Raw genomic sequence first — 24769 nt, forward strand, 5'->3', positions numbered from 1 at the left:
AGGTCGCATAGTCCACCAAATACCAAAATTCGTGCGTCAGTGTGCACTAAAGTTTTTGTCATCAATGATTAAGTTTATATATTTTTCGTTTACTTATTTTAAATAGGGTGAATTGTTCCATTATTTGGCTTCACATCTTTTAGTTTTAATTCAATTTGATCATTTTGATCTTTTATTAATTATTCTGTAAATAGATTTTATGATACAAAAGGGGGAATTTCCCTTCACTTTAGAGAATCCAAGTCATACTTTCCCAGTATAGCTTTTCCCATTGAGAACGATAATAACACAACACCATGATTATGAAAATATGCAATTCTGGGTCATCTAAATCAACAGTAAACTACACATATCAAGACTTGCACACACTGTTAGATCCATCAGAAGTAGTGTAATTTGGGATATCACCAGGTTGGAACTCCATATCATCGGGTATCAACTACAGATTGAAAACAACAATTTCATATTAAACAAGGAAATGAGATGCCTTGAGGTTACTGGTTACATTTGGGTTGAAGGAATTTCCTTGAGCAGATGATAGTAAAAGATTTCAATCATTTGATATAAAGTAGGTTTGAAATGCACTTAAATCACAAAAAGAATAAGATAATAAGTTTAACACGGACTTCAATCTCATTTTAGAAAGAACTCATCGAAACAACAATCAATGAATTTGTTATATTCAATCTAATCCAAATCCTTCACATGCGAATCACCAAGTTAAATTTCAACCTTTAACAAAGAAAGACTCCATTCCTTAAACAACGGATGGAGCTCCTTAGTAGCTGGATTTAGTGTTGGAAGAGTATTCCCTCTGTCTACAAGTTGATAGTCTATTTCTTTTGTCAGATAACCAAGAGTCTATTTAAGACCAAAAAAAAATTGTGTAAAAAGTTAAATACAAATGTCGACGTTTCCACTATCATCCGAAACTTCACCTGTTTATATTTGAGGTGTTCAAATTGGTAGAATGGAGTATGCATAATCAACTAAGGCTGGAAGTAGTAGCATAACACCATCTCGTTAAGTTGCAAGAAAACTATTAACCTTACCCCTATATTTTGCAATGCTGATAACTAGTACAAGATCATATCATTCTATGCAATGTAAAAATATGTCAAAAAGAAAAAATAAAAAAAGAAATACTACATAACAGACCAAAATAAAACCACTTACATGATTGGACACAAAAATTTGGACAGGACCTGCCTCAGCGAAAAATCCCATCTGAAAAAAATTCAGAGCAGAGTATGCATGAGAAGAAACACATAAACACGTAGCATAAAATCAAGGATGAGACAACATGTCAACAATCATAAATATCACCTTGTTAACCATTGTAACAACAGCTTCCAGAATCTCTCCCTTAAAAGGTCGAAATACAACACACTGGTACTTAACCGGAAAAGTAACAAATCCGGTCCCATCACGAATCAGCCCTTTCCCAACACTGTCGATGCCACTTATTGCGACAACAAACCCATGGTGACCACTGTAACAACACAAATAACTATAATGGATACACAATAGATTAACTGTGCTATCCTATCTTTTTGTACCAACATCAATCCCCAGAAACAGAAAAGAATCGGGGCTACAGAATCCCAGTTCAGTAACCTGCAAGTGCCTTCAACATCTTTCATGAGCTTGGCCACAAGCTTATCCCGGAGATCACGCCCAAAGTGACGAGGGTGTAGTTGCATGTTCTCCAACACCATGTGGAAAAACATCTCTATTCTCCCCTTGTTGATAAATTATGATAAGAAATAGTTTCTTCAAGGATCTCATTGGAATTCCAGAACAACAATCATGCAACTATGAACTTGCTTCTCACAACCAAAAACAAAAAAAATCAAAATCTACAGGAACCTATCCCAATAATTTGCATACTAAAAGAAATGAATCGCTTGTCTCAAAGTTCAATTCAGATCACTTCATGTATTTAATGATGATAAGAGTGTTTTGGATAGGAACAAAATTAAATTGCCTTTCCAACCACCTTCTTTGATTCTTGGCAAGATTCCTAACAACAAACCCAGTTTCATCAAAAGGTGTGGAAAACAACCAAGTCCTAGCAATGTTGCTCTATTCAAGATTTGATTCCTTCCATCTCCATACTTATAACTCTGGGCTGCGTGATATTAGAACTCGAACAGAAATAAGAGAAGAACAAATGCAATTTGCTGTGTTTAAGAATAAAATTTGCAGAACCTTTAATTCCCAAATCGGCAAAGCCGCCCAAGCCTCCAGGCTTAACAATAACTACCCACATGATAATAATAACTACCTTCTAAACTATTTATACTTTCCCAACAGACACTAGAATACTTTTCCAACAGACACTAGAATAACCGACCTCCACCCCCAACAGGCGCCTTATAACCGCCTTTTATTCTATTTACAAGATCTGCACTATATACAATATTTACACTATTTACACAGCCCACAAATGTGGACTCAATCCCGATCCTCACGCTTCTTCTTCCTTTGATACACGATCAAAGGTTTTTCCTTTCTCTCCTCTCCTTGCTCCATAACAACTCCATCCCCCTTTGAATCGACCTTGTCCTCAAGGTTGAAGTCGGGAAATTGCCCCATGAAATCCTTCAAGTCAATCCAAGTAGCCTCGTCTTCCTTTTCGCCTTTCCACTTCACTAACAGCTGTTCCACTTCCTTTGTTCCCATCGGAACTGAACGCCACGCCAAGATCTGCTCCGGCTCGAGATTCGGCAGGACCGGAAACTCAATAGATTCAGGAAGTTCAGCCGCGACTTCATAATCTCCCACTACTTTCTTTAATTGCGAGACGTGAAACACGGGATGAACCTTGCTACCTTCGGGAAGGCGCAGCCTGTACGCTCTACTCCCAATCCGAGCTAGAACCTCGAAGGGGCCATAGAATTTAGCCGATAGTTTATGCTCCTTCCCCTTTCGTAGCGACGCACGCCTGAAAGGACGAACTTTCAGAAATACCTTATCTCCCACCTCGAACTCTACGTCCCGCCGGTGTTTGTTGGCTTGAACAGTCATCTGTTGCTGCGCCTGCAATAAATTCCCACGTAGTCGCTGCAATATTTCATCTCGACTAGAAAGAGTTTCTGCCACAGCCGGAACATTACACTCCCCGGGTAAGAAACGATGAAGGGTCGGGGCCGGGCGACCATATACCGCTTCAAAGGGAGTCATGCGAGCTGCCGTTTGATACGAGGTGTTGTACCAAAATTCTGCCCATGCTAACCATCTCACCCAATGCTTTGGCTGCTCGCTCGTGAAACAACGGAGATACGTTTCTAGCACCCGATTAGTCACCTCCGTCTGTCCATCCGTTTCCGGATGATAAGCTGTACTAAATTTGAGTCGAGTCCCGGATTGCTTGAACAATTCCTTCCAAAAAACACTTACAAACATCGAGTCACGATCGCTAACAATAGAGGTGGGAACACCATGTAATCGAACTACTTCTTTCATAAAAACTTCCGCCACCGATCGAGCGGTTATCGGAGGCTTTAATGATAAAAAATGAGCGTACTTAGAAAGCCTATCAATCACAACCAATATTACCGAAAATCCTCTCGACTTGGGCAAGCACGTTATAAAATCCATGGAGATTTCCTCCCAAATCCGTTGCGGAATGGGCAATGGCTGTAGTAGCCCGGCCGGAGACATCGCCTCATATTTCATCTTTTGACAAATCAAGCACTTAGCAACATATTCCTTAACTGTACGAAACATACCTTTCCAATAGACGTTGGCCGCGAGTCGTCGGTATGTTCGTAGTACCCCGGCGTGACCCCCCAACGGGGTATCATGAAACTCATGCAGGAGCTCGGAAACCCATCGTGAAGCTGCCGGTATTGCGAGGCGGTTTTGAAGAAATAACTTCGTTCCAACAAGTCGAAACCCCGGCTTTCTGTCCGGACGACGCTGAATTGCTTCGATGATGCCGTTGAGGTATTCGTCACCCCGTTGCTCGACCTCAATCCCCTCAAATCCCAGCCATTCCGCCTTGCTCAAGGCCGACAGCTCGACTTCGCCGTCCCTCCGCGAGAGAGCGTCCGCCGCGGCATTAGAGATTCCAGATTTATATTCTATATCAAAATCATATCCCAATAATTTAGCGATCCAAACCTGTTGTGCAGGGGTAACGATCTTCTGGTGTAGCAAGTGCTTCAAGCTCCGATGATCGGTTCTCACAACAAATTTTCGTCCCAACAGATAGGGCCGCCAATGTTGAACGGCTAACGCGAGACCCATCATTTCTCTTTCATAAGCCGATTTCGTCAAAGTGCGATCCGCCAATGATTTGCTGAAGTAAGCAATCGGTCGACGCTCTTGCATTAAAACCGCTCCTATTCCCGTTCCGGACGCATCACATTCGACCACAAAGGACCGATCAAATTGCGGCAGCGAAAGCACCGGTGCTTCCGTAAGGGCTTTCTTCAAGCGGCGGAAAGCCTCTTCAGCCTCGATTGTCCATCCAAATTTCTTTGGAGCGTCTTTCTTCAATAATCCCGTTAACGGTCTCGCTATCAGGCCATATTCGCGAACAAAACGGCGGTAGTAACCAGTCAAGCCCAAGAATCCACGAACCTCACGTATATTTGAAGGTCTCGGCCATTCTATCACTGCTTTAATCTTGTCCGGATCCATTGCTACTCCCTCCTTCGAGATTACGTGGCCCAAGTATTCAACTTGCCGTCGACCAAAAGTACATTTCTTTCGATTAGCCAAAAACTGATTGTCTTGTAAAATTCGAAGTACTGTACTCAAATGAACTCGATGCTGCTCCCAAGAACGGCTATATACAAGTATATCGTCGAAGAAGACCAATACAAACTTCCGCAAATAGGGCCGAAATACGTCATTCATAGTGGATTGAAACGTCGCCGGTGCATTTGTAAGGCCGAAAGGCATGACCAAGAATTCATAGTGGCCACTGTGAGTTCGGAAAGCGGTTTTGGAAACATCCGCGGCTGCCACCCGGATTTGATGATATCCCGATCGGAGATCAATCTTGGAGAAGACGACTGCCCCAGCCAGCTCGTCGAGCATCTCTTGTATCACCGGAATGGGTATTTATCCGGTATCGTCACCTTATTCAATTCTCGATAATCAACACAAAATCGCCAACTCCCGTCTTTCTTTTTCACCAGTAAAACTGGACTTGAGAAGGCACTAGAGCTCGGCCGTATAATACCGGCCAACAACATATCCTTGACTAGCCTCTCAATCTCGTCCTTCTGGTGATGCCCATATCGATATGGCCGCACGGAGACCAGACGAGTGCCTTCCTCTAAAACGATGCGATGGTCCGTTTCTCGCTCCGGTGGTAAGGATTTCGGCTCTCCAAATACTTCTTGGAATTGTTGCAACACCTCTTGTATTCCTTCTTGCTCGTGCAGATCAACGTCTTCTTCTACTTCGGGTATTATTGCCCAAACTTGTGCATCCCGGGAGTTGATTAGTGATTTCAGACCGATGGGTCCCCGACATAACTGAGGGTCGCCCCGCAGCTCAATACAACGTCCCTCTCTTTCGAATTTCATCAGCATCTTGTCGTAGTGGTGCTTAACCTCTCCCAAGGTCGAAAGCCATGTCATTCCCAAGATCATATCTACACCACCCAATGGAAACACGTAGAAATCCAATACAAATGGACATTCAGCCAAAGTTACCTCAATTTTCCGGCATTCACCCTCCGTTTCTTGGCGCACCCCGTTTCCCAAAAGGACGCCGAACCGCTCCCTTTTATCGGGCTGTAGTTGCAATCGGCTTACGAGAGTCCTTGAGATGAAATTGTGGCTTGCTCCACTATCGATGAGAACGATGATAGAATGCTCGCCTAGTTTTGCGTGCAGCCGCATAGTCCGGGCTGTATCGATACCTGCCATCGAATACAGTGGCAACTCAACGTCCCCTTCGCCGGTTTCTTCGAGCTCTTCTCCCGTATCCTCAAGTCCCGTTGGCTGATAATAATCATGTTGCTGTAGTTCCACCTTTTCTCCTTCCTCGGCTATCATAACTCGTAACTGTTTAAGGGGGCACTCGTGTCCCGGAGAATACGGCTTCCGGCATCGGAAACATAAACCCTTTGCCTTTAATTCAGCCAACTCTTGCGAAGAGAGCCTTGTAAAACGAGGCCGCTGTGGGGGCTGTCCTACTTCGCTTGCTCTCGACATGACAGATTTTTCACCGGGCCGAGAACCGCTGCTTACGAAACTTTTACTCGGCCCTCCTACCGATCCGGACCAAGAGGTCGTTCCATTCCGATTCCAACCGCCTCCTCTCGACAACGAATTACTATAGCCCGAATTGGTTCGGCCACCTCCTTGGATGGTCAGATTATCTTCCACATCGCGGGCCAATTCCATTGCCGATTCTAATTCGGATGGTCTGAATAATTGCAGAAATCCTCGAATTGGGTCCTTGAGACCTTTCATGAAATATCCGAGATAATGGGCATCCGTTAAGCCCGGCACTTGACTTGCTAATTGAACAAATAAGTTAACATATTCATCCACTCCCTTGGTTTGCTTGATATCAGCCAGTCTTTCAAATGCATCGCCTTGGAAACGGGTATCGAAACGGGAGACCAAGGCTTCCGAAAATTCTTTCCATGTGAGGGACGGTTTCCGAGAACGCAGCCAAGTCATCCAGTATAAGGCTGGTCCTTCCATTGCCACTACTGCTGCAGCGACGCGTGCTTTCGGCGCGGTTCCGGCGATTTCGAACTGTTGGTTGGCACGGGCCTGTTGAAAATAGAAGTCAAGAAAAGCAGCAACATTACAGCAGCATTTACTTCATTCAAACATTAACCAAAATCCCTTAATCAAAGGGATTTTGGTAGACTTTCAGCACTCTTTTAATTCTATAAAAGCATGATTGTAATAGATAGAAGAAGAACAAGAAATACAATTACAATCTTTAGCTTATCTTTCTCTATGCATTATGATGATACATGTTTTAACATGGTATCAAAGCAGGTTTAACCATAGGAACTCAGAAACGAATCATCATCGTTCATAATCCAAAACCAAAACATTCCTAGCCAATTCAAATCAGTTTGTGGAGAAACTCACCGGCGACAGTTTCGATCGCCATTCCAAAAATGAAGAAAGCTTCCAAAACCAGCGGCAGCGGCAAGCCCAACGCCCCTCAGCTGCGCAAGGACCGCAAGTCAGGCTCGAGCCTGCTCGGCTCCCCTAAGAAAGGCGGCCATGGCGGCAAGTTCACATGGGCAGGCGACGGCTACTCCACGGCCGAATCAACCAAGTCATTCTTGAAGAAGCTCACCAAATTCCGCGGGCTGAAGCCGAGGGTGCGGTCCGCCATCAAGGACTGCTTTGAGGAGATGACGACAGCGTAGATGGCCGAGATGGCCGAAGAAACAGCAGGTTGTCGGCTGCCGGCGCCTATGCCGGCATTAATGGAGGAGGAACCGTGAGTGCCGGCGTTAATGGAGGAAGAACCGAGAGAGGAAAGGAAGAATCAGCGCATGATTGTGGTCAAAGGGAGAGAGAGGCGCCTACTTTCGGTCAAAGGGAGGAAATATTAGGTATAGGGTTTGATGAATATCCATCAAACCCTCCCATTTTTGCCTTCTCTCAATTTCAGTCCCCTATTTTTCGAAAATTACAAAAGAAACCCCATTTTTTTGAGTCTAGTCCCTCAGGTTTATGGAAATCCCATAATAAACCCCATGTTATTAAAAACAGCCCCACAGTTATGCCCAACTCAATTTTTGACCCTAAACTATCTGAAAATTCGGAAATAACCCCTACTGCATGTCAAGTGTCAAATAAACGAGTTAGTAGAAAAACAAGTTGGATTTTTGATTGTGGAGCTACAGACACTATGACTTTTGACAAATCAGATATACTTGAGTCATCAAAATCCTTTAGAACTCATGTACAAACTGCTAATGGTGACTTAACTCGAGTAGAAGGGGCCGGAACTATAGAAATCTCCCCAACCTTGCGATTATCCAATTGTCTATATGTTCCGTCCCTATCTCACAAGTTGTTGTCAATTAGTCATGTTACTAAAGAACTCAATTGTACCATGATAATGCATCCTCACTTCTATTTACTTCAGGATATCAGGACGGGGGAGATTATTGGGCGTGGCACTGAGCGGGATGGATTGTACTATGTGGATGAGATAGCTCAACAAGGCAAGGTGATGCTGGCTCACGGAACTGCTGACCGGGAAGCCTGGCTTTGGCACCGTCGGTTAGGGCATCCATCCATGGGGTATCTTAAGCTTTTATTTCCTAAATTAATAAAAAATGGTGAGAATTTATCTTGTGAAACTTGTGTTTTAGCTAAAAGCCACCGAAAATCTTTTAAGCCTAATGACACACAAGTAAACTCCATATTTTCTCTTGTTCATTCTGATGTTTGGGGTCCTTCACCCGTGGTAGGGGGACAAGGTTTTAAATATTTTCTGTTATTTATTGATGATTGCACTAGGATGACATGGGTATATTTTTTAAAACACAAATCTGAAGTTTTTGAAAAATTTACTCATTTCCATACTATGGTTCAAACTCAGTTTCAGAAAAACATCCAAACCCTTAGAACTGATAATGGAGGGGAATTTGTTAATAATTCCATGAAAATATTTTGTCAAATAAAATGGATTATTCATCAAACTACTTGCCCCCACACTCCTGAACAAAACGGAGTTGCCGAAAGAAAAAACCGAATTTTACTTGAAATGACTCGTTCTATGATGATTGAGTCTCATGTTCCCTCCTCGTTTTGGCCCGAGGCCGTGGCAACCTCGGCTTACCTTATTAACCGTCTCCCTACTAGGACTCTTAAACTTCAAACACCATTACAGAAATTGTCTACTCTGGCCTCCATACCTCTTGCCCTTACACTTCAACCACGGGTCTTTGGGTGCTCTGTTTTTGTTCACATTCCTAAACATGAACGCACCAAATTCTCTCCTTGTGCAGTCAAGTGTGTGTTTGTAGGATATGGAGTTAATCAAAAAGGATATAGGTGTTACAATTCCAAAACCCGTCAAATCGTCACCACCATGAACTGTGATTTCCTTGAAACTGAGTATTTTTACGATAACCACCTTACCAGTCAGGGGGAGAGTGAGAGTGAGATCGACTTGTTAAGTTGGTTACCAATGCCAGTCCCGGAAGCAGATCCAACAGAAAAGGTTAACCTAGCCACCGAGCTTACTTCATCCACATCTGAGCAATCCAATCCACCGCCGCCCCAAATATCTTCTTCGCCACTGATATCTGAGGTAAGAGATTCTGAACCTATTACTATGATTTCGGGTTCTACTGATCCTGTTTCTCAAGTGATTGAAGAAAAAGAACAGGAAGTACAGGAGGAGCATACAATGGGTGCAGATAAGGGGAGATATGTGTTACCCCCTAGAAGTACTCGAGGAATTCCTCCTAAACGTTATTCACCAGAAAAGTTTGGGAAGAACTCTCGGTATTCTATTGGGGGTATCGCCAAAGGGAACCTATCCAAAACTGCCGCTGCCTATGAAGTAGCTTTGTATGACGAAGAGATCCCAAAGAATGCGGAACAGGCCTTAAAGATTCCACATTGGAGAGATGCCATGAAGAAAGAAATAAGTGCACTGAATCGAAACCATACATGGGAGAAGTGTAGACTACCAAAGGGGAAGAAAACGGTAGGATGCAAATGGGTCTTCACAATCAAAAGGAGACCGGATGGATCTATTGAGCGTTACAAGGCTCGATTGGTCGCAAAAGGATATACACAGATGTATGGGATCGACTACGAGGAGACCTTCTCACCTGTTGCAAAGATGAACACTGTCAGAGTGCTCCTCTCAATTGCTGCTAATAAGGACTGGGATCTTCATCAGTTCGATGTTACAAATGCTTTCCTTCATGGAGAGCTTGAAGAAGAGAGAGAAGTCTACATGGAGGTGCCTCAAGGTTTTTCAAGAGATTTTGGAGAGGGTGAAGTCTGCAAGTTGAAGAAAACCTTATATGGGCTCAAGCAGTCTCCCAGAGCTTGGTTTGGAAGATTCACCGCAGCTATGAAGAAATTCGGGTACCAGCAAAGCAATTCAGACCACACCTTATTCTTGAAGAAACGAGGTGATCTTATTTCTTGCTTAGTCATTTACGTTGATGACATGATCATAACAGGGGATGACTTAGAAGAAATCCAGAAGTTGAAAGCGAATCTTTTCAAAGAGTTCGAAATGAAGGACCTTGGGAGACTAAAGTACTTCCTCGGGATCGAAGTACTCAGATCGAGGAAAGGGATTTTTATCAATCAGAAGAAGTATACTCTTGATCTTCTTGCAGAAACTGGGATGCTAGATTGCAAGGCAGCTGAGACGCCTATGGCTGTCAATCATGGGCTACAGATTGTGGAAGGAGCTCAGTTAGCCGATAAAGGACAATATCAGCGTCTGGTAGGGAAACTAATCTACCTTTCTCATACTCGACCTGACATTGCTTATGCTGTTGGTGTTGTTAGTCAATTCATGCACCAACCACAGGCTGACCACATGGAAGCTGCGCTAAGAATTGTGAGATATTTGAAGAAAACTTTTGAATATGGAGTTCTGTTCAAAAAGACTGGACACCTTGAGATACAAGCTTACACCGATGCTGACTGGGCAGGAAATCCGAATGATAGAAAGTCAACAGCTGGATACTTTGCATCTGTGGGAGGAAATCTTGTCTCATGGAGAAGCAAGAAACAAAAGGTGGTTGCCCTCTCAAGTGCAGAATCAGAATTCAGAGGAATCAAGAGTGGGTTAACCGAAGTCCTTTGGTTAAGAAGATTGTTGATGGAATTAGGCCTTCAACCAACAAAGACGTGCCAAATGTACTGCGACAACAAGGCTGCCATCAGCATATCTGAGAACCCAGTTCAACATGATAGAACTAAACATGTCGAAGTGGATAGGCACTTTATCAATGAGAAGATTGAAGAAAAGATTGTGGAGCTCCCGTTTGTGAGGTCCGAAGATCAGCTCGCTGATATCCTAACCAAGGCTGTGGACTTCAAAAGCTTTTCAGAAGTTCTTGGCAAGTTGAATATCGGGAATCCCGTTACTCAACTTGAGGGGGAGTGTTGAAAATAGAAGTAAAGAAAAGCAGCAACATTACAGCAGCATTTACTTCATTCAAACATTAACCAAAATCCCTTAATCAAAGGGATTTTGGTAGACTTTCAGCACTCTTTTAATTCTATAAAAGCATGATTGTAATAGATAGAAGAAGAACAAGAAATACAATTACAATCTTTAGCTTCTCTTTCTCTATGCATTATGATGATACATGTTTTAACAGGGCCAACCAACCGATAGGGTCTGCTCCATCGAACGACGGCAGTTGTCACATCCCACTATCCCAATGACGGGTTAACCGGGGTTATGACTTGGGTTGAACAATAAGAAATGGAAATGGACAATTACTTAACATTAAAGTATATGGAAATGTCACTCATAGATAAAATGCTAGGATCATATATGATTATTTGGATACTTATAAAACATACACATAAATGAGAACTGATTAAGGTGGGTTACCCAATAACACGTGTCACAATTTCATAACATAAAGTTATCCTAATCAAAGTGTTTTGCAGCGGAAAACGTGTGAGATATACATATGAAGATGTATACTCAAGGTTACATTTCTTGAAATGTCAAAGGAACACCCGCTCAACATCATTCCATTCCATCAACTGCTCAACCTGCACATTTAGAAATACATGCAGGGCTGAGTATAAAAATACTCAGTGGCATAGCCGAAAATACAACATGCATACATATATAAATTGAACTGCCATAACAGTAACACACAGGGGTTTTCTTGAAAGACCTGCGCTTACTAAAACATTTCTTTCATTTTCATAAAGTCGATCAGCCGATCATTTTCCTTCATATGATCCATATCTGTTCCTTTCTGTCACGCGCCGGGAAGGAGGCCTCCTTACCACGGACGCCAAGACCGGTCGCAAGCGACTCGCGGTCTCCATAAGTGTACACGTTAACCCTAGCTAGCGACCTTTGTCTAGCATAGGATCCCAATTGGATTTCCTTTAAAGTTGGCGAACCAACACAGATAGGATACATATAAAAACATAAACATTTTTGGCAGTCAATCATTTCATAAACATTTCATTTCATTTCATAAACATTTCATTTTCATTTCATAAGAGTCATTTATCATTTGGGCATAATAATAATATGAAATTAACAGTTAAAATCATCTCATGCATATATTCGTATAAGAGGCCTACGACACGCAGGGGATCTCTATATACGTATAGTAAAAGTAATGCCCATCTGTATAGGCAAAGCCTGTCGTTTAACCTTATCTCTGAATCGGAATAGCAGTGCTAATCCTTCTGATGCTCGAAGCCTACAAGAAATCTATTCTCAATAGGTCTCCTTGTATCTAATCTTAAGTCATGGTGTAGTGCTTAACATTCTATGATTCACTTAGCCGGGTTTTCAAAATTTAATAAATAAATACTTGAAAATATTTCTCTTGAGTTAAGAACACCAACAATATTCTTACTCAATTTTCTTAAATAATTGGATTTATAAATAAAACCAATTAAATCATAAATACTTTTATTGCATGATGCAAATGCATACTTAGCATATGGTAAGTAATTACTTAAAATATGCACATAATAATGATATAATATTATTATACAAATCATCTCATGCTTAATTGTATATGCACATAATAATAATAATAATATTATTATGCAAATTATTCTTTAAATAAAAATTATTCAAACCTTGCTATAAGTCCAATTAATAAATAATGGGCAGCCCATTTAAAATAATTAAATCAAGGACCTCCCCCTTTTTCTTAAAAATTTTCGCAGCCCACTATAAAATGGGCAGCCCAAGTTAATTAAACAATAATAGGGCCATCTATTAAATAATTGAATTAAGGCCCAACATTTTCCTTAAAAAAAATCGGCCCAAGTGGTATTTAAATAAGGCCCATCTGTTTTAATAAAATAAAGGCCCAACTGAAAATTAAACAAAGAAAATCGGCCCACAACCAAGCCCAACAATCGGCCCAATTAAAGAGCCCAACTGAAATTAAAAGAAAAGGCCCAATTTTAAGCCCAATTTTAAGCCCAACCCCAAAACCCTTCTTCTTCACAGACGCCCCCCCCCCTTTCATTCTCAACTCTCTCTCTCTCTCGATTCGCCCCTCTCTCTCTCAGCCATAAGTTCCGCCGCAGCGGCTCCGTCTCCGGCGAAAGGCTGCCGGCTGGTCACCCCTCGCCTCCCCCAAATCACACGCACACACACACGCAACTGCAGATCTTACTCCCTCTCTCCCAAGACTCCGCCGCCGACTCCACCAACCCCGGCGACTCAGGGAAACGATGACGAGCGCCGTCGACTCCACTCAACCCCGGCGACTCAGGGAAACGATGACGAGCGCCGTCGACTCTCCTCTCCCTCAACTGCTCTCCCTTCTCTCGCGCTAAAACGGACGCCCATCACTTCCCTCTCTCTCTCGCTGACAGTGGCCGAGCACAGCGGCACCTCCTCCCTCTCGATTCAGGTCGACAGCAGCGAGGACCGCCACTGACTGCCGCTGAGCCCTCCACCTCCATCGTTTCTCTCTCAAATCTCTCGCTTGTTCAGAGATCCGACGGCCGTAGCAGCGGGAGCTAACCACCACCGTCCGCCGACTCCGACGTCTCACCTCTCTGTCTCCGGCAGACGACAACAACGCCGCCCCTGTCTACCCTGCTCTCCCTCCGTCCGTGGCCGGACGACAGCGGCAGGGCCGCAGCGCCACGGCCTCCCTCTGCGAAATCTCAGCCTAGTCCAGCCACCACCCCGACTCGACTCACACCCAAAAACAGCAACCCGACTCAACGTAGCAAGTTCAGAAATAAAGAATAAAAATTCAAGCTTTGTGGTTCTACTTCTCTTCTCAATCATGCTTCACATATGTATATATGTACACAGATTGTATGCAGTTTTAACATAAAGGGAAAATCATGCTTCAAGACTCATCTTTTATTGAAACATTGAGGCTTATGCAGTTCAAACTTGTATTTGTTGGTTTTCTAGTGTGATTTATAAAGCTAAAGTAAAACATAATTTAAGTTGGTAAACCTTGAATGAGAGGGCTGATCGTTTGCTGCTGCTGCTGAATTGTTGAAGGAGATGAGCTTGGAATATATATTTTGTATAGACTTATGAATCTGAGTTTCTTTCTTGCGAAGTGATATGTGGTGAGTGATCAATTAATTTGTGCCTAATGGAAAAAGGCAGAAACTTGGTTGATGTATAGTTGTATTGCAGATGAGGAGTCTGACTGTAAAGGCATGGCTTGATTGCCTGTAAAGGAGTAGATGTAGTGGGTGTATTGCAGTAGGGAAGTTGGTGATGTGCAGTAGAGGAGTTAGTGGTGGGAGTAGGTGTAGGAATAAAAATAAAATAAAATAAGATAAAATAAAATAAAAAGTCTTCCAGGTTGTACTATGAAAACTGTAATAATCGTTCAGTGTTTGCTTAAATAAAAGCTCGTAAAAAAAAATGCTTTGAATGCTAAATTAAATAAATATGCGACGCACATAAATTTAATAACTAAATTTATAAATGTGTTTTTTTTTTTTAAACACTTTTGTTGGAATTAAAATAAACTCTTTTTCTCAATCCGGCGTGAATCATCTTAAATCTTAAGTTTAAAATAAATTCTAAATTTAGCTCGGGGAAAAAAAATTTGACTCATCCTAAAACACCTAACGGATGGACTCGAATTTATACGAGGTCGTCCTAGGGTGGTAAGGTGACTCAAGTCGTCTCACAAGGAAGACTTAGCAGGGCTCTAATCGTATTGCTCACAAGAAACTTAAAAGAAATCTAAACACTCTAATCGGGTAATTGGGTCTGACACTTTCTCTCCGATTAACTAATGCGTAATTAAAATAAAGCATATAAAGTTAACTAGGCAAAAGATAGGAAGCCAATAAGAACGCAAGAAGGAAAACAAAGCTAAGGTTCTAAACTAGCAATCTAGAAAGCAATCATCAATTCAACACCATAAACAACGATTATCTAGGCGAAATAACATATTAACATTTAATCAAATGAATGTTAAGCAAACACACACAATCCAAGAGAATTCCGCAAGCAACTCAACGACGAACTAACTAGAACATGGTATTTGAACATTAACGAAATCAACAAGAGTTTCCAACTCCAACACTAAACCAAACGATCATAAACTTGTAAACATCAAAGATTAATAACTACCTAGGCAAGAAACTAAATCAAGCATAAGATTCGAATGCAAAGAAAATCTTAATCTCCATAAAAAGATATCTCTAAACTTTCACCAACAAGAAGGGAAAAACGTAAGCAATATCAACGAACTACGAATCACGTAGATTATCTAAACTCAACGACAATAATCTCTAATCATCACATCCATCCAAAGCATAAAACAAAGATTCAAATAACCAAGAGAATCGAAATGAGTTCTTACAAAACGTAGCAATCCAAGGAAATCCAATCCGATGAAATGTTAATTGACATCCAAAGCAATCCAATGAATCCAAGATGTTTATGATGTTTCTAACTACTCAAAAACTAAGGGAAAGCAAGAGAAAAATCGCCTGGGGGCTGCTGGGAACGAGAATTGCGAAATAAAACCCTAAAAATCGGCTTTTAAAGGAATTTTCGTAACTGCCGGATCTGCTCAGGGGCGGCGGCCGCCGTGAGGCGGCGGCGCCGTGGACGGCGGCCGCCGTGGGACGGCGGCGCCGTCCCCCCCTTTCGGCCTTTTCTTTGAGTTTGAGGGATTTGGGCTGATTTATGGCTGGCGGCGCCCGCCGTGAGACGGCGGCGCCGTGGACGGCGGCCGCCGTGGGGCGGCGCCGCCGTGGGAGCCTTTCGCTGGTCTCTTCCATGAGTTGCACGGCCTGCGCCGTGGGGCCGCGGCCGCCGTCTCCACGGCGGCCGCCGCCTGGCGGCGGCGGCCGTGAGCCTGACTCCAAAACATGCTCGAAACAATGCCAAACGCTCGGCAACTCGCGAATCCTGCACGCGACAATAGTACATCCAAAAAGATCATCGAGCACATGAAATATAGAGCAAAAAGGTACGAAACGAGCTCGAAAGCACAGCAGGAAAACTCACAAAATTATCACAAAATAGGGCTAAACAACCCCCCCACACTTAAATCCTTGCTTGTCCTCAAGCAACAGTCACAACATCGACAGAAAATTCATAAGCGATTCTTCTCACCAAGCAAACACAAACCAATCCAAGTCCTTCAAGATATCAATGTCCCCAATCAGATGCTCAAAGTTAAGGTTTAAAAATGCAACAAGAAGGTGATACAACTCAATCCGATCAGACCCGATTCTCCGCTAGGGGTGAATTTCCTAATGCAATTTCCTTTACAATCATATCTCATTCATTTTTCACATTCGTTCATTTTTCACATTTCACTTCTCTTTTTTTTTTTTTTTTTTTTTTTGGGTCAAGTTATTTTCGCTCTTAATAGATGGGCCAGAATTCACAAGATTGAACTTTTGGAGGTGATCCAAAATATTCTCGTGTGGTTTCCCATGCTCATAATGAAACCATTAGAGGAGCAGAGACCCAAAGCTATCAGAACTCAACAACCAACCAAACAATTCAGCACAGAGAAAGATATTAGGAAATTGCACTGAAAACACTCCCCCTAGCATCTACCGGACAAATCACGTCAAGAGTTGCTCAACAGGGTGTTGCACCAAAACCTTAAGCTAATTACACCATGTTGGGAACAAATCAATCATGACAGACAAGGACAACAAACAACACAAACACAATCCAGAATCGCCATTGAATCACTATCAACATGCGATGCACTTAAAAACAAGCAAGAAGATCACAAGGTAAGGGGACCATTCGCCCCAACACAAGAAAGCCCAAGAACACAACAGGAAAACACCCACAGGATTTACAAATACCAACAAGCGCCCCCCCACACTTAAAATCCGGCACTGTCCTCAGTGCAAACAAAAAGAGGGGTGAAAGAGGAAACTTCCCTAAATACCGATCAAGTGGTGAGTCTGTAGTGTCCCACAATGTCTGCCTCTCTCTCATCCATAGAGCAAGCAGTCTCCAACGCAACAACCTGCACCAAACAACAGAAACAACAAAACACAACATAAACAAAACGAAAGAAAAACGACACAAGGAAAAGCAAGCAAACATGGGTTGCCTCCCATGCAGCGCTAGATTTTAAGTCGCCAGCCCGACTAAGAGAACCCCTTAACCAAAATCCGATTGAAGATCCAGCTGCCTTAGCGCCCTTGTAAACACATCTTCTTGAATTGCAGTTGTGGGTCCTCCAAATGAGTCCTCCATGCTCGTATCCTGGGATGGCCCTCTATCCACACATCCCACGAGATTGAATGACCCAACCTCATCAAGCTTCTCTTCTAGGAGCAAGGCACACAGAAAACCTTGCTCAATATCACCTTCCTCGTGCAGCTTATCCAGAGATTCCTGCTCAATGTCAGCTTCATCCTGCAAGGTAGCAAGGAATTCCTCCACAATCTCGTCCTCCTCCTGAAACTTATTAAGGAATTCCTGCACAATACAATCCTCATCCAAAGCATCAAATGTTTCAACATACGAGCATATTTGAATTAAGGGGGTGGGGGTAGCAGGTTTTTTATCAAAAACAGAAAATGTTACCGCTCTACCTGCCCCTACCATACTTACAGTCCCCGTACCCACATCGATGCGAGTATGGGTGGTAGCCATAAAGGGCCGGCCAAGTAGCACGAGATGCCCATTCTCGCTTCTAATCCCTTTTCCCACATCTAGGACGACAAAATCAGCCAACACTCTAATTCCCCTCACAACCACCTCAACATCTACGACAAGGCCCCGTGGACTACTAATAGAGCCGTCAGCTAGCTCTATCTTCAAATTCGTGCCTTTCAGCCTTTTATTACCCAATTTTTCAAAAATATCAAACGGCATCAAATTAACTGCCGCGCCCAAATCAAGCATTCCAAACACCTTTTCAACCCCACCTAAGCTAATATCAAAAATAAAGCTACCTGGATCTCCTTGCTTGGGTGGTGGTTGGTCTAGTGCAACAGTGACAGGTGGCAATGGCTCACTGAGGCATTGGGTAGCCTTGATTGCTTGCACGGTTTTGCTTCTCCATTTCCCATCGGTTATTGGGGCATTTTCCTCGATCACCGCCACGGCATGAGCTTGATGCGGCTGTTGGTCCTGATTTGGGAACCTCCCCGTTGGCTGTTCTTGCTGCAGCTGAGTCAAGGCTCCTGTTAATTGCCCAACTGTGGTCTCGAGGCGCTTGATAGTAGCACTCTGAGACTCCATGTTTTGTTTGGTCATCTCCATAAAGGACTGCATGGTGTCCTCGAGAGACGGCTTCTGCGATTGAGCTTGCTTCTGAAACTGTTGGGGGGCATTCTGGTATTGCTGCTGCTGCTGAAAATTCCCTTGTTGCATAGGGAACTGTTGATACTGCTGATACTGCGGGGGCTGCTGCTGCTGATACGCTTGAGTGTAGTTCTGCTGCTGAGCTCTCCAACCCGAATTGGAGCTTTGTTGCCCTTGATTAAAGCTGGGCCTCTGTTCAAATTGAGGCCTCCCCGAATAGCCCTGAGCAGCATAGACTTCAGCTTGTCCTTCAGGTGGGAATTCGCCCATTCGATGGCATGCGTTAATTCCATGGCCAAATTCGCCACATATTCCACATCCTTCTGCTGGTGGCGCGTGAACTGGTGGGGCTTCTGCCTGGTTCATCTTGAGGTGCTGAACTTGTCTCATCAATTCTGCTACTTGCTTCTGAAGCTCATTGTTGGGAGCTACTGCATTGGCTTCAACCCTCCTTCCTCTAGCTGATTTCTGTTGAGAACTCGCTGCAAGTGTGTTGAAAATCTCCTTGAGCTCATCAGCTGTCTTCCGGGCAATGTTGCCCCCTGCTGTACTGTCCACCATAAACTGTGCCGTCTGAATCAATCCGTCATAAAAGAACTGCATCAACATGACAGGTGATAACTGGTGCTGTGGGCACTGGCGGAGGAGCTCTTGGAATCTCTCCCAAGCCTCGTGGAGAGGCTCGTCAGCTCCTTGCATGAAGTTCATTATTTGGCTCCTAATCTCTTGAGTCTTGTGGCTAGGATAGTACTTGAGCATGAACTTCTCACATGCCTCTCCCCATGTGGTGATGGAGTTCGGCGGCAGGGACAGTAACCACGTCCTAGCTCGGTCCTTGAGTGCATAAGGTAAGCACTTGAGTCTCAACTGATCCTCGGTGAGTCCCGACAGTGGGAAGGTTTGCACTTGAGAGCAGAAATCACGGACGAACTGCAAGGCGTCCTCACTGGGCATCCCATGAAAGAGCGGCAGCAAGTTTGAGTCGTTGGGCTTCAGATTATAATTCCGGACCGCCGTGGGAAACACTATTGCAGAAGTGCTAGTGGTCCCAATAACAGGCCTGGAAAAATCCCCCATATACTGTACGTTCTGCTCTGCCATGTTTTCTTGGTCAGGATTAGGCCGAACTTCTTCTTCTCCTTCCGAGTGCAAAGGAGGTGTATCCTCGATGGCTTCCAGAATGGGATCGGAAGCGATTCTCTCTTCACGGTCTCCCTCTCGAGACTGTGATTCCACAAGGGTTCTCGAACTGGACTCAGACTCCTCTTCCAGGCTTAAAGGGGCCTCACGAGGTCGGTGAATGTTGTCGTAGTAGGGTGCAAGCTTTCTCTTCAAGCTTCTACGTCCTTGTATACACAACACGAACAAACAAATCAAACGCACCGGAGGGAGAAAATAACCGAGTCAAAAGAAAGAAACAAAAATAAACACAGAAAACAATGCAACACAATCAAATGCCTAAAGCCTTCCCCGGCAACGGCGCCAAAATTTGACTCATCCTAAAACACCTAACGGATGGACTCGAATTTATACGAGGTCGTCCTAGGGTGGTAAGGTGACTCAAGTCGTCTCACAAGGAAGACTTAGCAGGGCTCTAATCGTATTGCTCACAAGAAACTTAAAAGAAATCTAAACACTCTAATCGGGTAATTGGGTCTGACACTTTCTCTCCGATTAACTAATGCGTAATTAAAATAAAGCATATAAAGTTAACTAGGCAAAAGATAGGAAGCCAATAAGAACGCAAGAAGGAAAACAAAGCTAAGGTTCTAAACTAGCAATCTAGAAAGCAATCATCAATTCAACACCATAAACAACGATTATCTAGGCGAAATAACATATTAACATTTAATCAAATGAATGTTAAGCAAACACACACAATCCAAGAGAATTCCGCAAGCAACTCAACGACGAACTAACTAGAACATGGTATTTGAACATTAACGAAATCAACAAGAGTTTCCAACTCCAACACTAAACCAAACGATCATAAACTTGTAAACATCAAAGATTAATAACTACCTAGGCAAGAAACTAAATCAAGCATAAGATTCGAATGCAAAGAAAATCTTAATCTCCATAAAAAGATATCTCTAAACTTTCACCAACAAGAAGGGAAAAACGTAAGCAATATCAACGAACTACGAATCACGTAGATTATCTAAACTCAACGACAATAATCTCTAATCATCACATCCATCCAAAGCATAAAACAAAGATTCAAATAACCAAGAGAATCGAAATGAGTTCTTACAAAACGTAGCAATCCAAGGAAATCCAATCCGATGAAATGTTAATTGACATCCAAAGCAATCCAATGAATCCAAGATGTTTATGATGTTTCTAACTACTCAAAAACTAAGGGAAAGCAAGAGAAAAATCGCCTGGGGGCTGCTGGGAACGAGAATTGCGAAATAAAACCCTAAAAATCGGCTTTTAAAGGAATTTTCGTAACTGCCGGATCTGCTCAGGGGCGGCGGCCGCCGTGAGGCGGCGGCGCCGTGGACGGCGGCCGCCGTGGGACGGCGGCGCCGTCCCCCCCTTTCGGCCTTTTCTTTGAGTTTGAGGGATTTGGGCTGATTTATGGCTGGCGGCGCCCGCCGTGAGACGGCGGCGCCGTGGACGGCGGCCGCCGTGGGGCGGCGCCGCCGTGGGAGCCTTTCGCTGGTCTCTTCCATGAGTTGCACGGCCTGCGCCGTGGGGCCGCGGCCGCCGTCTCCACGGCGGCCGCCGCCTGGCGGCGGCGGCCGTGAGCCTGACTCCAAAACATGCTCGAAACAATGCCAAACGCTCGGCAACTCGCGAATCCTGCACGCGACAATAGTACATCCAAAAAGATCATCGAGCACATGAAATATAGAGCAAAAAGGTACGAAACGAGCTCGAAAGCACAGCAGGAAAACTCACAAAATTATCACAAAATAGGGCTAAACACGGGGTATTACAGCAGTTGCAGCGTTCCCCTACTTTTCCCATGATCGGGGGTTTCTCCTTCGTCGCTGCCCTCGTCCGTCTCGTTCCCATCTTCGACGTTGGACTCCTTATCTCCAGTCCGATTCTTTTTCTTTTTCTTAATAATCTGCGCCAATTCGGTGAGTGTGGTGGTGATTGTATCCAAGTTTTCCTTCATCGCTCGTTGATCGTCTCGCATTTCCCGCTGATCTTTCTCCAACGCTTCCAAACGTTCCGTTTGCGATCTCGTCATCTTCACGTGAGGACGGGATCCGGCAGGTCGGACCAATTATTAGAACTCGAACAGAAATAAGAGAAGAACAAATGCAATTTGCTGTGTTTAAGAATAAAATTTGCAGAACCTTTAATTCCCAAATCGGCAAAGCCGCCCAAGCCTCCAGGCTTAACAATAACTACCCACATGATAATAATAACTACCTTCTAAACTATTTATACTTTCCCAACAGACACTAGAATACTTTTCCAACAGACACTAGAATAACCGACCTCCACCCCCAACAGGCGCCTTATAACCGCCTTTTATTCTATTTACAAGATCTGCACTATATACAATATTTACACTATTTACACAGCCCACAAATGTGGACTCAATCCCGATCCTCACGCTTCTTCTTCCTTTGATACACGATCAAAGGTTTTTCCTTTCTCTCCTCTCCTTGCTCCATAACACGTGATTTGCTTTATCCTCCTCTTATCAAAGGACACCACAAAATTTCAATAGGCTCCAGCAGTTTTTTGACAAAACAAGCTCAGTGGGTTGGGGCTTGGGACACACCTATATTCTTTGTCTCTTTCCAAACCATTCACTATAACCATATTATGATCATTGTCACTCAAACTCCTATAAATTTTAAAGGGTGCTGATACGAAACATAGTTTTCAAAACATCTATATTCACCTCCTGGAGCTCTATATAACCATAGAAATACAAAAACATTGAGCTTGCCTACATCTATGCATAATGCCATCCCTTCAACAATCAACAACATCAAAAGTTCTCACAGCATCATAGACTATGGACATGAAAGGGTAAAATCCTGAATCAGGAAAAGAAACACATAAAAAATTAAAGAGGTTGGTTGAATGATTTGTTCGTATGTCTGAGCATTTGCACAACAAAAGCAATAAACACCATCCGAAGTTAAACAAATTCCCAGTCCAAATGCAGAATTTAAAGTTTGCACATTCATCATTCATCAACATACAAACGCAAACACCATAAAATATATTCGTAGGAACATTTCATAATATATAAATATAATTACAAATATAAAATACAATATTCTTATAGAAGCAGTGTAAACAAACCAAGCCGCTCGCAAACTATTCGGAGCTCGGCTCGAAAAAAGCTCGTTCAAGTTCGTTTAGAGAAGCTCGATAAATAAACAAACCAAACTTGAGCTTAGTAGTATTCGGCTCGTTAGCTCGTGAACATGTTCGTCAAGTGATTCAGCTTGAAAAATATAAATTATTAGTAGATACAACTTATATTTATCCATTAAAATTAATAATAATTGTATTAAATCTCTAATTAATTTTATTTGTCATAAGAAACTAATTAATATATTTATTATTTTAAATAAAATAATTTATTTTTAAAATAAAATAATCAATATTTTGAATATAAATATAAATTTAGAAAGTTTGTATAGGCTCGTGAGCCTCAAAGTATTCGGTAAGTAAAGTTCGAGATTCGATTCGATACTAAACAAACCAAACTTGAGCTAGCACACCACTATTCGATTTGGCTCGATTCGATTACACCCCTATGTGTATTGTATAATCCAAAACAAAGTCCAAGTCTTTACAGTAATCATGCAAATTCAACTCATCTCACGAGAGCACAATTACGTAGGTCTATGAATCACGTCAATTATTTGATTTATTTATTCTAGTTTTAATTTCACGTAATATATCACGCCATAGCATATACAATGCCGGTTTACTATTACACAATGGATACACATAATAGGGTTTATCATTTAATTGGCAGTTATCTTATAAAAAATGAAAAATTAAATAAGAAAAGAAATTGGGGTGAAAGAATACCGTGGGTAGAGATTTTGGCGAGTAGGAATATGAATTTGCTATGGCGGGCCGGCCTTTCTTTAATCCAAACTAGTACGACCATTCGTGCGATGCACGACGAACATCGAAAATAAACAATATATTTAAATAAATAAATATAAGTAACAAACAAAATTAAAATATAAATTTTAAATTTTGTATAAAGCGTAATGATAATTATTTTTATTAAATAAATTTAAAAATTATTTGATAATAAAAATTAGCACTACACATTATTATTATAGAGTATTATGCATCATAATAAATAAATAAGTGAATATTTTCATATACAAATATAAATAAGAAGTCATAAAACTTTAATAAAAAAAAGAGAAAATAAAATATGTTTAACATTTTCATTATTTATTCATTTTAAATTTATTTTTGATGATTTTTATAATATGTTAAATTTAAGATGTATATTAAATATTTTTTTCATTAATTAAATTTGACAATGTTTACAAAACAATTAAAACATAAAAAACAAAAAAAAATAGTGGAAAAGATGGCGGAAGAAGAGAGGAAAAAAGAGAAGAAAAAACGCCATTTTTATATATTATATAGATTGTAGATCTTTGATTAAATTAAACAGAAGACATACGCCTAACATAATAATTTTGGGCATTATAAAAAAGCAAAAGAATTCTGGACTCTTATTCAACTTATGTAGCATTATTAGAAGCCCATCATTGTTTTTATTAGGAATTAGAAGCCCATAATTAAATACAAGTAATACGAAAAAAAACAATACTCATGAAAAAGGAACCGTGAAAGCCCTACACTATTTTATCATTTTCAATACAGTCGCCGCCTACATTATCCTCTTCTTCTTTTATGCGGTCTTTTTTTTTTTCCCTACAGTTTCGTCTCTTTCTTTTTCTTCACCTACTTTTTTCTTCTTCTTTTGTAAAATAATTTCACCATCCTCTTTTAATTCCCATAAACAACAGTGGTGAAATTATAATTTTCATAATTACGTAAAGTTAAATGCGTCGATAGCCGCAGATCGTTGGAGTGAATGCGTTGAAATAGCAGTTGCAGTAGTATCGGAGATGTAGCACCGCCTCTTCTTCTTCTTCTTCTTCTTCTCTTTTTCTTTTACTGAATTTATCTTCTATTCAATTTGTACATTTTTTTCTTAGTTAATAGGAGAAAAAGAAGAAGATTCGAGAAAAGTTCTTTATGCAATACACAATCGTTTCAATTGCTTAAGTAGATCAACAATATTTCAATTTAGAAAATCATCTTCTCTTCTATTAAGAAGAAGAGAAAAAGCTGATTCAAGATTTTGAAT

The 24769-nt window shown here is 42.0% G+C and overlaps 2 protein-coding genes across 2 annotated transcripts; both read right to left on the reverse strand.

The window, feature by feature from the left end:
• Nucleotides 1-352: 352 nt before the first annotated feature.
• LOC130990413 (DNA-directed RNA polymerase II subunit RPB7-like) lies at nucleotides 353-22679 on the reverse strand. The gene is made up of 5 exons (XM_057914649.1): nucleotides 22338-22679; nucleotides 1618-1859; nucleotides 1327-1492; nucleotides 1177-1227; nucleotides 353-439 (listed from the first exon to the last, which is right to left on the reverse strand). Exons 2-5 carry the CDS (start codon nucleotides 1728-1730, stop codon nucleotides 353-355), a joined length of 417 nt encoding a protein of 138 aa, XP_057770632.1. The 5' UTR covers nucleotides 1731-1859; nucleotides 22338-22679.
• On the reverse strand, nucleotides 5061-6677 carry LOC130990415 (uncharacterized). Its single transcript, XM_057914650.1, has one exon. The coding sequence runs from the start codon at nucleotides 6675-6677 to the stop codon at nucleotides 5061-5063; it is 1617 nt and encodes a 538-aa protein (XP_057770633.1).
• Nucleotides 22680-24769: the final 2090 nt, after the last annotated feature.

This window comes from Salvia miltiorrhiza, chromosome 6, assembly GCF_028751815.1.
Source record: "Salvia miltiorrhiza cultivar Shanhuang (shh) chromosome 6, IMPLAD_Smil_shh, whole genome shotgun sequence".
Classification (NCBI taxonomy): domain Eukaryota; kingdom Viridiplantae; phylum Streptophyta; class Magnoliopsida; order Lamiales; family Lamiaceae; genus Salvia; species Salvia miltiorrhiza.